Source organism: Podarcis tiliguerta, assembly GCF_965153285.1.
Source record: "Podarcis tiliguerta genome assembly, chromosome: 4".
In the NCBI taxonomy this organism is placed as follows: Eukaryota; Metazoa; Chordata; class Lepidosauria; order Squamata; family Lacertidae; genus Podarcis; species Podarcis tiliguerta.
Genome location: NC_139537.1, coordinates 20,174,462 through 20,190,344, shown reverse-complemented (window position 1 = coordinate 20,190,344; position 15,883 = coordinate 20,174,462). Strand labels below are relative to the sequence as shown.

The following is a 15,883-nucleotide window of genomic DNA, read 5'->3' as shown; positions in this document are numbered from 1 at the left end:
TTTATATCTTTCATGATCTTTTCCTTGTTTTTTTGTGTTTGCTACATTGTTGGCCAACCACCATTAGCTGCCACACATCACAAAGGCTTTTTCTAGTGATTATAGCCTTGATCTATCAATTGAGGTTCCGCAAAGGGCAATGTTTTCTTTCGGTTCATTCTCCTGAATCATATAAGATAGGGAAACGGCCACAGGACATCTAATGTGCCTTCCAGATGATGTAGGTAGAATTGGTACCACTTTGTCCTGATTGGGCCCCATGATGTTCACGCCCTGCCCTTCTACTCTAAATATATGCAGACCATCTCGTCACCAGTATTAGGTGTGGGATGGCCACATTTACATCGCTAAAAATGAGAAAATGCATCACCCAAAAGGGAAATGCAAGGTGGCAAAGATTGGCATAAAATTGGCATTTGTTCTTTTATAGGTAAATGTAGAAATAATGGCCATAATTTATATAGAAAGGCAGTTTGTCATAGTGGGAAAGACTGTGACCTGTGTGTGCCTGCTCATACATTGCTAGTTGTGGATGGACAGTTTCAACATCTTCTTGCTCCCCTTTCACATGGTTCTTTATCTTTAAGACAGTTTCTATATTTTGCATACATTTAAATGCTAATTGAATTGTCACAGAAAATACTTTTCATATTCCATAACTGACAACTGAGGATCATAACCCATCCACTGTATAAAGTCGCATCATGTCCACTGACTGATGCCGAAATAAAACTTGTCAGTCCATGGGGACTGACTCTTTTTTTGCTCTTCTTCCTGCAACCCTCTCAGGCAGAAACTTCTTAGGAACCTTCTCTTGCTTGCTCTTCCTCTACCATTCTGTTCCATCTTTGATCCTCCAAGCTCCACCCCCATTCCACAGATGGAGCACACTGGCAGTTGCTAGGCAACGTATCTTCCTCCTCTTCTGATTCACATATAGCTTCCTTCCCATCTATCTACTAACCTGGTAACAACTGTTTGGAGCTTCCCTTTCAAGGATGAGATGCCAGAGGTGCTGCTTCAAGATTTTCTTTCCTCTTTCTGGGAAAATGAGTGGCAGCCTGGCATGGCTGCTCATTATGTTCTTGAGGAATCTCCTGAGTGAGACCGGTGGCCAGACACCACCTCAGGGTTTTAGGTATGCATCTTATGAGGTGACCATCCCAAGGAAACTGAGCTTCAGGTATGGACTACAGGAAACCCAGGATGTCAGGTACCTGCTGCAGATTGAGGGGAAGGGCCAAGTGGTGCATCTCAAGCAGAAGAAGGGAATTGTTCCTAAAGACTTCCCCATCTTCACGTACAATAAGGAAGGGGACCTCCAGGTTGACTATCATTACATCAGGGATGATTGTTTCTACAGTGGCTTCATACAGGACAAGCCTCTCTCTTCAGTCACTCTCAGCACTTGCTCTGGGGGACTCAGGGGCCTGTTACAACTTAACAATGAGACATATCAAATTGAACCTGTCCAGCCATCTGATACCTTTCAGCATGTGGTGTATCGACTGGAAATAGAGGAGGGTGCCATGCACATGAGGTGTGGGTTGACGGAGGAAGAGCAAAGGCGTCAAGAGGCCATGATCCAAGACAGAAAGCATGTGGTTGTCAGAAGTCCTCCAGCAGAACTCTGGTGGCCACACAAGAGACATGCAGAAGTGGCATTTGTGGTGGAGCATGAAAGATATGTTAAGTTTAATAAAAATGAAACTGATATAACTATGAAACTTCTCGAGACCATCCACACGGTAAATTCATTTTTTGAGCCATTTTTGGTTGAAGTGTCTGTAGCAGGATTGGAGATATGGACAGAAAAGAACCTCATAGATATTGGTAAAACTTTAGGAAGGACACTTAAAGCTTTTACTGTATGGAGACATGACATTCTGCTTAACCATCTAAAGAATGATGCTGCTCACTTAATTGTGTACAGGTCATATGGAAAGAATATTGGACGAGCATATGTAGCACAAATTTGTAATAACAGGGCTACTGGTGTTGAAGTATTGAGAAATTTCAATTTGTTTGATTTTTCTGTACTTTTTGCCCATGAATTTGGACATAATCTTGGTATGGGCCATGATGAATCAGACTGTAAATGTGATCGACGTGCCTGCATTATGTCTGCTTTGTACTCACGGACTGATAAGTTTAGCAACTGCAGTTACCAAAAATATTTCAATCTAAAGGACTCACCTTGCTTGTTGATTCCACCAAACCCTGATCAAATGTATAAACTGAAATACTGTGGGAACAAAGTAGTAGAAAAAGGAGAGCAATGCGACTGTGGTTCAGCTGCACAGTGTCAATCGGATCGATGTTGCAGGCCAGACTGCACGTTGAGTCCATTTGCCAATTGTTCTTCTGGACTGTGCTGTGCCAGGTGCAAGTACCGTCCCGCTGGATCCATTTGCAGAAAGAGTATTGGCATCTGTGACCTGCCTGAGTTTTGCACTGGGACTTCGGACCAGTGTCCGGAAGATGTTTATGTACAAGATGGTGCTCCTTGCGGTGATGGAGTCTTTTGCTATCACGGTCGTTGTACTACTCCCAATGGGCAGTGCGAAAAGATATTCGGCAAAAAAACCGTACGAGCTTCAGAGGATTGCTTCAGAGGACTGAATGCTCGAGGTGATCGCTTTGGCAATTGTGGCCTTGAACATGGTATTTTTAAGAAATGCAATGCTGAAAATATTCTATGTGGCCGAATGCAGTGTAGTAATATTTATGGGGTACTTACCTTGGAGGAACACCAAACCATCATTCAAACCACCATTGGCAAAAGTAACTGCTGGACTACAGACTACCATAGTGGAATGGAGGTAGCTGATATTGGAGCAGTGGAAGATGGTACACCTTGTGGCACTGGCATGATGTGTATTAGTAGGGAATGCAAGAACGTGTCCCTCTTGCAGTATGATTGCAATGCCACAAAGTGCCATAATAGGGGAATATGCAACAACCACAAACACTGCCATTGTTTTTATGGTTGGGCCCCTCCTGACTGTCTAAAGGAAGGATATGGGGGCAGCATTGACAGTGGGCCAATTGCAAAAAACTGGAATGGTGTCAGTGTAGGTAGCATTGTAGGAAGCGTGTTGGTCCTTTCCACGGTGACTGCTGCTGTTGGCATGGGTGTGTATTACAGGTTTGTGCTACGTGACAAGGTTAGAAGAATGAGTTTAAGAATCTCTCCCTCAGAATCAACAGAGGAATGAAAACCACTCTAGATCACAGAAGCGAACAATGCAGAAAGTTTCAAAAGGGTATGATGGGTATAATGAGCACTATTATATAACATATTTTTGACTCTGTAAGCATTAGTTCAGTTCATCTCAAAGGGAAATATTCACATATGAAAATATTTGCCTATACTTTCACTTTATGTTGAGAGTCTCTTTGTTGTTCAGTACAGAAGTCCTATCCTATGTTGAGTGGGAGAAATCTGTCCAGCGCAATGGAATGCTATCATACAGGAGGATTCCATGCTAAAGAAATGCATGGAAGCCATGCTGGTATTTTGGATATCTCGGATTCTCTCCCAAAGTAACTTTGGGTGTACACAGAAAGAATCATAACCTAATCCTCTAATGCCATTGAAATGAAATATTGGTATGTTTGTGAAGTGAATTCACATCTGTCTAGAAAGCCATTGCAAAAATTGAACTGATAATTATATCGACACAAAAGTTAATGTTGAAATGAGACAACTTATTAAAAATATTACAAAATCACCAACACAAAAAGCTATAATAGAAATAATGGCGAATGTTACCGGTATGTAGCATATTTGAGGGTGCAATCTTTTCATTAAAGTTTTATTTTTGTTTAGCACCTTGTTTATAAAATTTGCCACACGGGTTAATCTTTAATTTATCAACAAGGGGAAAATAGTTTCATATATTTAGAGCAGCTCTCTGTGCTTTAACCCAGAATCATGTCCTTTTAGCCATTGGAAGGTGGTCAGTGGGTGGAAACTTGTCTTTAAAAAGGAATAATGCATGGTTAGAAGATCTTCTTTTTAGCGAAGCCAACACACTTTTGGATAAAACTAGCAGGTAAGGGTGCTCTGATAATGCTAGATCCCCTTTCTGAAATGTTTCACATGCCCCTGAGTGTTTTAACTTCCCTTACCTAGTTAAGGACAGGAAGAGCCATAGTTCAGTGCCAGAGCCCTTAGTTTTTTATGCAGAAGGTCCAGGATGAATGTATTTTGTGACTCCAGTCAAAAGGTTCTCAGGTAGCAGAATGGCTAGGAGAGCCACTGAGATGCCAGAGAGCCTGCGGGATCGTCCAGATGACCTGCTTATTGAGCATTCATCTTGATTTGTTTGTGCCGAGGTTCTGCATTTCCCCATCACTCCTCTAATCACTAAAGAAAATCCATTTAAACAACAAATTTGAATGTCAGAGCACCCAAGTGCTTTTTAGTCCAGTTTAATTGCACAATCCCACTTGCACAATACTGACAGTCTGAAAGTGACCTGTGTCCCTCGAGATCCTTTGCCATATTGCATGATATTGGTTTGGATGGATGAAAGGTCTGACTCATTGTAAGGCAGTTTTGCTATTTCAGGTTCGAAATAATGAAAATGGAGATTAAATGCATTAATGGAAACATTTGTAATTTGCATCATTTATTCCAGTTACCAAATTGTGTTGCGTGTCTCCCAGTATGTTCAGTCTTGAATCATAAAAAAACCTTGCTTCCCTAGAACACAGTGAATATCTTAAGATTTATTTTTCCATTCCAGGGATGAACGTTTTGTGCAGGTAGACTGAACGCTTATCAAGGTTAACACGAAAGGTTATTGTATTCCTTTTGCAAGTTCTAGATTTTCTTACTCTGAGAAGCAAGCCCTTCTTAATACGTTAACTTGAAAGCTTAGGAGCTTAAATGCCAATCCTTAATAATGTAGTCTCTGTGTAGCATTCTATGGAGAATTCTGTGTTTTTGGGGAAGAATACAGGAAAGATAATGCTCCAGGTCAGCATAAGCTGAATTAATTATTTCTGTAGAGAGTTGTTAGTAGAATATTCAGTGCAGTGCGTGTACCTACTATGCAGAACTTGTGTGAACTGAATTGAGATCTTTTCATATTCAAAGCAGGTAAACTTCACTTCTGAATATCACTGTAATTAATTCCCTCCAGGGGCATGTAGAAATGGTAGGTATAATTAGCTGTGAAGATACCTAACACTGCTGTCCTGTATCAGGGAAGTTAAATCGCTAAATGCTTCATTTACTTTTTTTTTTTTAATGACCTTGCATCAAACAATACTTTGAACTATCCTCTGATAGTTCGTGTGCAAAACTACACTCGTGCCAAATATACCCCCCCCCCCAGCCAAACAAAAATAAATTCACTTGAAGTTGCCATGGAGTTTTCAGTCGTATCAGTGCTCGTTTCAACTGCCTGTGAAACGGTTTGTCAGGATGAAGTCACTCATGGTTTTAATTAGAGCTACCACTGATTTTTCACCTGTTAGACAAATTCCAAGGTGGATTTGATCAGCTGAAACATCTAAAGGAATTCAAAGGAAGCTAGCTTATTGGGGAATATTAGAAAAAGGCTCATCTCTCTTTTAGCTTTACAACTACTACTAATAGTAAAGTGGTGAGTCCCAACAGGACTGTAGCCAAAGCAGAGGCAGAATGAAACAATTGGTGGGGGCGGGGTGAAGGTATCATTGTGCTCAGTGAAGTCCCATGAACTTCAGAAGTGCATCCCTCCCCCCAAAGCAGGAGCAATGCTCTCAGAAGCAGCCCAACGAGGACTGAACATGTCTAGTAGCCTTGGATTATAGAGTGACAGTTCACCCACTTCTGCCACTGGAATCTCAGGCAGCCTGGTTCACCCAGAGCTCCTTTAACTAAGTTTGGCTGGTACACCAGGATACTACAACGGGATAGGGAACCTCCCACATGCAGGCCAGAGTTGGCCCTCCAGGAGTTCAGATGTGGCCTATGAGGTCATTTCCCCCAAATTGTGGCCACCTGCCCCACACCTGTTGCCATATATCAGGTGTGGGACAGCTAGAGACATGGCTTCCAATGCACAACTGGGAGCTTTTAAGTGCACTGCCAGTTGTGCACGTCATTATAAATGACTTGGATGAAAGAACTGAGGGGATGCTCATCCGATATGCAGATGGCACAAAATTGGGAGGGGTGGCTATATTCTTGAGCTGCTGAAGGGGTGATGGAAAGAGTGAAGGAAGCCTCTGACTATTATCAGCAAACTTATTTCCCTGCACCTGAAGTCCTCCTTCCACCTTGTATTTGATGGAATCCTCATGTTTTAATTCAGGCATAAGCAAAGTCGGCCCTCCAGATGTTTTGGGACTACAACTCACATCATCCCTGACCACTGGTCTTGTTAGCTGGGATGATGGGAGGGCCAAGTTTGCCTATGCCTGCTTTAATTGCTACTGGGAACAGAATGCTAAGCTAAGAAGATCTAGATATAACCCAGAAAATAAATGAGTACATACATACATCATTTGCAAAGCTGGATTTTGCACATCTCTCAACTGCCAGTTAATTTACCCCAAAGCAAAACTTCAGTCATATTTGAAAAGTCCTATCCTATGTCGATGAAAATCTTCAGGAGCCTCAGTAAGAATGATATCACACAGGTAGAGAGGCGCAAGGTAATTGCACAACCCTAGATAAGAGTAAAAACCAGTCTAGTCAAGTACTCTCCCCCTCCCAGCTGAGGCTAACACCAGATGCTCAGAGGATGATGAAAACTCACTGTTTTGCATGCCTGGCAGGACTTTGGAAGTCCACTGCTTGCAACTCCCAAAAGTTGCTGCCACCTAGTAGCTATGGGCCAATGATCTGACTAAATTTAAGGCAAAGGTTTAAAGCCTGCACCACTGCAGAGTGCAGGCAGGGAGATTTGCAAGAGGAAGAAAGCAAGCAGAAAACTAATACATCAAGAAGCAGTCTGAGCCAGAAGTTCTCTCTGGTATACTTGTTCGCCTGTTAAGTTTGTGGCATTCCTTCTGTAGTCAGAACCCGGCTTACCCACTCTACTATCTGACAATTTTACTACCTCAGCCCCCATATCCTGAGATTCAAAGGCAGAGCCTGAGAGCTCTCAAGTGTAGCACCAGTTCTTCAAAAAACAAACAAACAAAAATTCTAGTTACGATTCTAGTTTGTCTTGTTAACAGGCCCTACTGTGGGATTGTTGCCTCATTTCTCCTGTGTTTACTCAAAGCACACCTGTTTTGGGTGTTTACCTCTCTCAAAGAAACAGAGTGACACTGACTGTTAAAAAAAAAGGCTGGAGAAAGGAGATAATTTACATTTTAGAATGTGTGTGAAGGCTAGAGACAATAACTTGCCATTCCATGGTAGGGAGCTGAGTTCACTTTCCCCAGAGCCAAATCCAACACCTGCTTGCCGACAACCACAAAATTACTGGCTTGGTTGGCTCATTTTAGAAACCAAAAAATAAAGTATTTGCTATTCTAGCTCAAAGCAGCTTTGCAATTTCTAGATGGAGAAAAGAATACAAAAGAGCACACTTATTTTTAGCATTTTGGTTTTTTTTCCGTTTTTTTTTCTGGTTTTGCATCTGCCTCTTCTTGGAATCTCACCAGGGAAGCTTGTTCTGCAGTTTGACTTTCATTGCATCATACAAACAAACAAACAAACAAACAAAACAACCCACCTCTTAAATACATAATAGATGTAGTTGAACACACAAAGGTACTGTGCTAATTTGAAGCATACGTCACTAATCAAACAAATGACAACAATATAGGTTATATCAATATCACTGCCGAACATTAGGCTGCCTGTCCCCTTACATCAGGGTTGGGGGATATATGATCCTCCAGATGTACTTGAACGCATCAGACCCAACCAGCATGGCCAATGGTGAGGCAGGATGGTAGCTGTAGTCCAACAGGTTCTGGAGGACCACAGGATTCCCACTCTTGCCTTACACATATGAAAAAAAGTCAGCAAATTCAAATACCTTAGGAAGGAGATTTTTAAAAACAACAACAACATACCTCTAACCTGAGGCTTACTCAATACTACGCAGCACACAAGTGGTGTGCCAAAAATTTCTCCTGTGTTTTTTCTTGACCATTCTCCATCCATTAATGAAAGAGGAAACTGCCTTCAAAAACTTTCCATGACTGAAAGTGTGAAGTTTTGATGGACTTACCTTACTTTCAAGGTGACCAAGGGGTCTCTGTGTGTGTGTGTGTGTTTCTTTCATTCAACAAATTATTTCACCAGCAGTCTACACTTTTGCAGGCTTCCCAGGTGCCGCCATCGTACTCTTAGAATGGCAATGATGACGACCTGAAATGTCCTGGAACACATCTAAGAGGTGCCAGAACTAAGTTCTGGTGAGTTCCAGACGGAAAGGAAAATCCCTGGTTTTCGGGTCTCACACAGACACCTTTCCCAGTCCCGATCTGGCATCAGGAATTACAGGAGTTGTAATCCAGCAACAGCTAGAGGGCTGCAGGTTCCCTATGTCAGCTAGTCCAACCCTCCCACAATGAAAGAATATGTAGCTGGCCCATATGGGGATGAACCCACCACCTTGCTGCTATCAGCACCATGCTCTAACCAACTGAGCCACTAGAAGCTTCCAGTTTCTCTTATAAGGAGAGCAGGGACTTACAAAAAGCAAAGAATCCCCCACCAACTACAAGTCTAACCAAGTTTTCCTTTGGCTTCTGGGCTGTTTGTGTGCCAGTAACTATGAAAGATAAAACTGAAGCTTTCCCCTGGTTAGACAAACTAGCATAAATGCTCCAAAGTGCAGCAGCTGTCATGTGAATTTCTAGACATAATAATAATAATAATAATAATAATAATAATAATAATAATAATAATAATAATTTATTTGTACCCCGCCCATCTGGCTGGGTTTCCCCAGCCACTCTGGGCGGCTTCCAACAACACCTCTCACGAGCTGTAGATAAAGTTAATCTTGGCACATTACATCATGCTTGGATATTTGCTAGAGAGGAGGCTTCCCTCCATATAATATCCCATTAATGCAGCAGTGAAACTGCCTTCATTAGGCAGAGATAAGGTAATGCATGTGGTAATCTTTTTGGGAGAAAGTTAGCTTTTATGGAGTGAGAGAGAGCCTTGCTCGTTTCTATACAGGTACTTTATGATGCTGAATTGAGCTCCTCAATTAATAATTCCCCATATGGTATTTGCTCATTAATGCTAGAAATAATTCTTTTTTGTTCTCTACTTTTTGTTAGCTAATAAGGCTCGAGGGCATCTTCAATGATAGGCGATAGCTGAGGAAGAGAACAAATTATTACTTATGTTGTTTACACAAGTGCGAATACAGTAGCAATACATGAGTGCTTAGTGACAGCTATTTTCCTTGGAGTAAGCAACATGGATGGGCATCAGCTACCTGGAAAACCAGCTGTTGATTGCAAACCTAAATGCCTCTGAAAAGTACAAAAGATCCTATGCTTCAGAACATTGCATTGCAGAAGTAGGGAGGTGAACGGAACAGCAGTGTGTGTGTGTGTGTGTGTGCTGCAGAGCTAGAGCGTTTGCCCTGCCTTTGTGTTAATTAAACTTACTTTTGAACACTGGCACATCACTTGGGCCAAGGCTGAGTTCTACATCTTTTACTGTATCTATGTCTTTAACAACATGAACAGTAAGGGAGCTATGGCATTGAGGGGTAAGAAAGTCCTGAGAAGCCTTCAATTACCACCACTTCTGTCACCAATGTTGAGTTGAGTTGGCATTTGTATGTGATGGCAAAGTCACTTTAAAAAGGCAAGGGGAGAAGGAGGCAACAGCTGCACACCACTAATTTGTGAGCCTGGTGAAGCCATGAAAACCGGTAGCAACCTAAAATATTTATGAGGGAAAAAGGGGGCAAACAGATTCCAAGGGGACAGACTTCACCTCACACATTAAACCAACTCTATTTCACACTAATGCTCCAATCCTAAAACATATTTATTCAGAAGTAAGGAACACTGATTTCAATAAAATTTACATCCAAGTAAATATGTATAAGATTGAAGACTTAATCAACATTTTAATTTATTTTTTATTAGCCACGTTCTCTTGGCGCTGCTAAAAATGCTTTGCTGCAATAATGAGAACAATAATGAGAATCCATCTCGATCTGATTTGTAGAAGTGGGTCTTGCGCAATTGAACGCTTTTCTTTCAGCAGCATTTGCTGGCCTTGAAATGCAGGGACAGAAAGCATTGCCTGTTGGGTTTCTGCCTGTGATGCTGCTGCAAAAAGTACAGGAGTCCTGAGGGAAATATATGGCAGTCACAGATACTGAGTTGTATGTCAAGAGGTCAGTCAATCCACACACTGCAGGATAGTGAAGTAAATGCAGATAATATGGAGCCCTGGACACACAATATCAGTTCAGAGAGAGGTGGTCATTTCTGGGTTAGGATGGAAGGGTCTGCCAGTTTCTATTCTATTAGTTTTCATTTTAAATTTGGTTCTCAACATTACTGCATCAATTTGGAGATATATATAGATATAGATATAGATATAGATATAGATATATAAATCCTCACAAAAATTCCTCAACATTTTAGTGTGAATTTCTCTGACAACATTTTTAATGCTGTTTTGACACAAGCACTCTCCAAATATAAGGCATTTCCGTATGTTATTGACACTAATATATTCATTTCTAGGCACACCTTGACCTTATATAATGCATTTTTGCAAACATTGGTTGCATGGAGAACTGTGTTGCGAATTTCAGATAAGTGAGATTTGGAAGGATGGCTACATTTCAGTTCTCATACCGTCTCAGAAAGTGTGAATTTGATTGATTCAGATTTAAATGTGAAGTGAATCGATTTTCTCCTCCATCCCTATTTCTGAAGGGAAAAAGAAAAAGGCAGAAGAAGTGAATGAGAGTTAAGCATGCATTGCAAGAACAGAGAATCCGCCTCCATATGTAATCACATCATTTTACTTTGCATTCAGCCTGGAATAACTAACTACCTTGTTAGTGAGACACATTCACGTCTCAATTATTTCTGCATCCAGACCTTTAGAGACTTTGAATTGCTTCGGAGATTGAAGGGATCCAGACCGGAGCATCTCAGCTTTGAAGACAAACTGCTTAAGGCAATCAGCTGAAGACAGGGGACGGGGAAACATGAATTGAATTGCTGTAGGTTGTACCCACGGAAGTCATCCCATTAGGGCAAAGACTTACATCTGCACAAGGAGACTTCCTCTCCCTATTTTCTCCATATGTCACCCTCCCAATCTGCTCTGAACCCCCATAATTGGGAAACAATAAACAGCACAGGTTTCTGGGGTGGCATTTGTCCATCTTTGCACCCCATACTGTCACTTATGGCCAGGAACAGCACAGCTGGTCTAGCCTGACCTAGCTAGGCTGCCTAAGTGCTTTAAGCCAAAAGGAATATTTGAGCCTTGGATAATACTGGACCAGCACAATGCATTTGGGCTTTATCCTGTCCACTTTTCTTGGAGGGTAAGACTGGATTGTTATAGAATTGTGGAATTGAAAGGGACCACAAGGATCATGTGGGACGCGGGTGGCGCTGTGGGTAAAACCTCAGCGCCTAGGACTTGCCGATCGTATGGTCGGCGGTTCGAAGCCCCGCGGCGGGGTGTGCTCCCGTCGTTTGGTCCCAGCGCCTGCCAACCTAGCAGTTCGAAAGGACCCCTGGGTGCAAGTAGATAAATAGGGACTGCTTACCAGCGGGAAGGTAAACGGCGTTCCGTGTGCTGCGCTGGCTCGCCAGATGCAGCTTGTCACGCTGGCCACGTGACCCGGAAGTGTCTGCGGACAGTGCTGGCTCCCGGCCTCTAGAGTGAGATGAGCGCACAACCCTAGAGTCTGTCAAGACTGGCCCGTACGGGCAGGGGTACCTTTACCTTTTACCTTTACAAGGATCATGTAGTTAGTACAACCCAATGTGGGGCTCAAACCCACGATTCTGAGATTAAAAGTCTCATGCTCTACCAACTGAGATCACTGCACCTTTCTTGATTGCCCTGACCAGAGATGTATAAGTGAATAGTTAGTTAATGAGTCTTTCCTTCAACAGGCCACTTTTAGTATGTAATGTAATTATGAGTCTACTGATAGATTGGGGAAAGGAAGTTGATTAAATAAATTAAGAGAGAGAAAAGCAGATGATAAATGGCAACGAACGGTATTGATGGAACGGTGTATTAAATGTAGACTTTGATATGTATGCACATTTTGCAAGGAAATGAAGGCAAATCTGTTGGTTTCACAGAACTTGCTTCCAAATTCTTCATTCTGGTGGAAAGGAAACAAAAGGCTTGTGTGGGTTGTAGATGAGGACTTATTTGGGTAAAAGAATGCTCCAGAGCAGGTGTGGGGAAGCTTTGGCCCTCCAGATGTTGTTGAACTACAACTCCCATCATCTCTGGCCATTGGCCATGCTTGCTGGGGTTGCTGGGAGTTGTAGTTCAGCAATAGGGCACTTACCTGATCTAGAAACCATGGTGGATTGGTCTAGCACAGGCTTCCTCAACCTTGGCCCTCCAGATGTTTTTGGCCTACAACTCCCATGATCCCTAGCTAGCAGGACCAGTGGTCAGGGATGATGGGAGTTGTAGTCTCAAAATATCTGGAGGGCCGAGGTTGAGGAAGCCTGGTCTAGTGGTTCTATAAGCCATGATGGCAAAATGGAGAGAAAAAGCATGTCACTGAATGGCTATTGGCATAATAGCTATATGGCAGTGTGGTGTATTATTGATTGATTGATCCATCAATTTCATAAAATTTATGATTGTTGGAACCTCAAAGCCATTTACAAAAAGAATAAAACAATAAAATCATCAGTAAAAAGGTTAAAACAACTGTTTTAAACATAAAATAAATTAAAACCAGCAATTAACTAAAAATGGATGTGGTTTAACACACATCTGAGTTGGCTTGTCTAAATATAAAAGTTTTTACAGGTACTGAAAAGAGTTCTGTGAAGGTACCTGCCTGATGCCAAGTGTAGGTGCTGTCTCACTAAAAAGACTGATTTCCTACAAATGTGGTAAACGTAAGAGTGCCAGTTTCACCAATCAAAGCAGTGAAGTGGATTGGTATGGGGTAAACTGATCTTGCAGGTAAACTGCTCCCAAGCTGTTCAGGGCTTTATACACTAAAAGTAACAACTTGAAGCGGGCCCAGCAGCAAAACGGCAATTGGTGCCGGTCTCTGAGCACAGGTGTTATATACAGACAAGATCTCGCTCTTACCAGCAATTGTGCTGCAGAACTCTGCACTAACTGCAGCTTCTGGATCAAGCACTAGGAAATTCCCACATAGAGCACATTGCAGTAATCCAGTCCTAAAACAACCAGTGCATGAACTGACTGATGGACAAGTTTCCCTAGTCCAGGAATGTCCGTAGCTGTTGTACCAGTTGCAGTTGGTAAAAGACACTTCTAACCACTGAGGCTACCTGGATCCAGAAACATACTCAGTTGGTTAGTTAGAGTGTTGGATTAGGACCCAAGAGACTGGGGTTCAAATTGTTCCCTATAAAGTCCAAAACATCTAGGGAGCACCAGCTTGGCAAAGGCTGCCTTAGATATTTTTTGCCTGCTCTTTATATAGCGCTATACTGTTTTCCTTTATGGCGAATATTTGCATGAACCACCATGTGAAACTAGGTTGTGTGTATCCAGCTCTTACAAAGGAAGACTGGCACAGAACGCCAACTTGCAATGAGTGATCTAAAAATTGGACAGCCTGTAGGAGCACCACACCTATGCCCAGTCTGCTGTCACTGGCATAATCTCTCTTTTCTCTGTTTGTTTTTAGGGTTTGTTTTTAACCAACTAAAAACCATTTCAGAAATGATATGGATAATGTAGCAATAGGCTTAAGGCTTGGCAAACCACTGTGCCTCACTGTCCTTTTATTCCGAGTGTGACCAGCAGCAGTCATTAAATGAGCAACCTAGTTTTGACGGATTGCATAGTGTCCTAATAAGGGCTCATAAAATACCCTGTTTTGCTAGGTTGTTACAGAAATTAGTATTTATTTCATTTTGTTTTACTAAAAATAAAGCCCAACCAAATGCTGCTGTTATTAGAAAGCATTTCCTCAATCTAGCAAACAATGGCACAGTCTTCTTGACTCAAAAACAATATTTAAAAAGCAAAGCTCCGCAAGGCCACTAGGCTTCGGCAAGGGAGCGCTTTCGATTTTAACAGCCCGGCACTTCCAGTCATCTGTTACAAAGACCCACACCTGGGGATGAATAACAAAATGTCAGCATGGGGTCAGTGTGGGGATTGTACACTTCTACTTGCAAGGCAGGCATTCCTGATAGAATCCCCTTAATTACTGTCACCCACCCTGCCTCTTAGTGAATCATATTCCCATTATTAAATATTCAAGGGAGGACTTCGCACTCAGCACAGTGGGACCATTCATTTTCTGGTGGAGGCAGCAATCATGGCAATCTTACTTTCCACTTCCAAAGGTGTAACTCCTTTAGGGTTTTGTGTGTGTGTGTCAAGCAGCCTGCAGGGCCCCTGTACACAGCCAGGGGCTTGGGTGGAACTAAATAGGTCTCAAGTTAAACAGCTCTGGAACAGCTTCTGACACTGTATGAGTAGGGTTGCCACTCATCCCATATAATATAGGATTGTCCTGTAGTTCAATGTAAAATACTACATTCCCTATTGATTCAATACAGGACACAGTTTGTCCTGTAGTTCCACTCTGCTATGCTCTCCCTCCCTCCCTCCCTCTCTCTCTCTCTCTCTCTCTGTGCCAAGTTAGGGATGCTCTTCAAATGCATGCCCCTGCTCCAACAGGTAAGTCCATGCTTGGCTGGAGAAACTGCCTCTTCTTTTCTTTCCCTTTTCCCCTCCTCACTCCCTCTCCTCATTCCGCCCCCCAAGGAAAGGCAAACTAGGGCAAAGCTTTCATGTTATCACTTCCAGTTTTCTGCAGCTTCGGTGTGGGTTAAGGTAGCCATCTGCGGAGCCACGCTGAGTATTTGACAGAAAAACTGGGTATGGATTTTGGTAAATGCTTATTTCCTGTTTTGTATCCCACACTTTCAGCCCAGCCATGCTCCCAGAGCAGTTTACATTCAGCACAGGAGAACAGTGTTTTGAGTAAGGTGTTTAGGCTGTGTTCTAAAGTGCTTGAACCAGTTGACCAAATCTAGCCTGGCTTATGGCTTTGTGAGGCAAATACCCCAGTGATACGTTGCCATGGGAACAAAGATGGCCCAAAAAAGTATAGGTAATGGGCAGAGATGATTTATCATTATCCTTCCCCCTCCACTTCAGCTAGGAGTCCAGTGGTGTGCAAAGGGCAAGGACAAGGCTACATTTTGATTCAGTCAGAGAACCATGGGCTTTGCCAAAGCATCTTGAAGGTCCAGCCTGTTCCACCAAGAAGACTTGAGGTGGAATCAATGCACTTTGGGTTTTTGTTGGAGTGTTTAACCTGCACCTCCACCTATGCTTGACCTGTATTTTTGTACTTGGTGGACAGTCACCTCAGGGCAGGCCTTGCCAGCTATGCCATGGTCAGTGGAATGTCACCTTGTGTCTTTGTGGAAGCGAGTCTTCTTGGTTGTGGCACTGAACATCTTCTTTTACACAGTTCAGGTGATGTTGAACTCTGGTGCAACATAGAGATAATTGGCAATGCTGTGTCTCTGGCAGCTGGCATCCAACAACATCTGGAGGACTCCATGTTGGCTATTCACAACCAAAGCTTTTTGCAAAAGTCTCACAAAGACCCATATTCCTGGATAAGATAAAACAGGCAAGTATTTATATGGCAGGGTTGATCAGAGACATACACAGATGAATCTACCTCAGTTTTTCTAGCCAAATCCACTTCTA

General features: G+C 42.5%; 1 protein-coding gene across 1 annotated transcript; it reads left to right on the top strand.

Annotated features, from left to right (window-relative positions):
* The first annotated feature begins 961 nt into the window (after nucleotides 1–961).
* LOC310676901 (disintegrin and metalloproteinase domain-containing protein 20-like) lies at nucleotides 962–3,734 on the top strand. Its single transcript, XM_083439068.1, has one exon. It carries the CDS (start codon nucleotides 999–1,001, stop codon nucleotides 3,216–3,218), a length of 2,220 nt encoding a protein of 739 aa, XP_083295194.1. The 5' UTR covers nucleotides 962–998; the 3' UTR covers nucleotides 3,219–3,734.
* Nucleotides 3,735–15,883: the final 12,149 nt, after the last annotated feature.

What these genes read in the sequence shown, in the direction of transcription:
- LOC310676901 (XM_083439068.1), top strand. Translation starts at nt 999, where the DNA reads ATGAGATGCCAGAGGTGCTGCTTCAAGATTTTCTTTCCTCTTTCTGGG.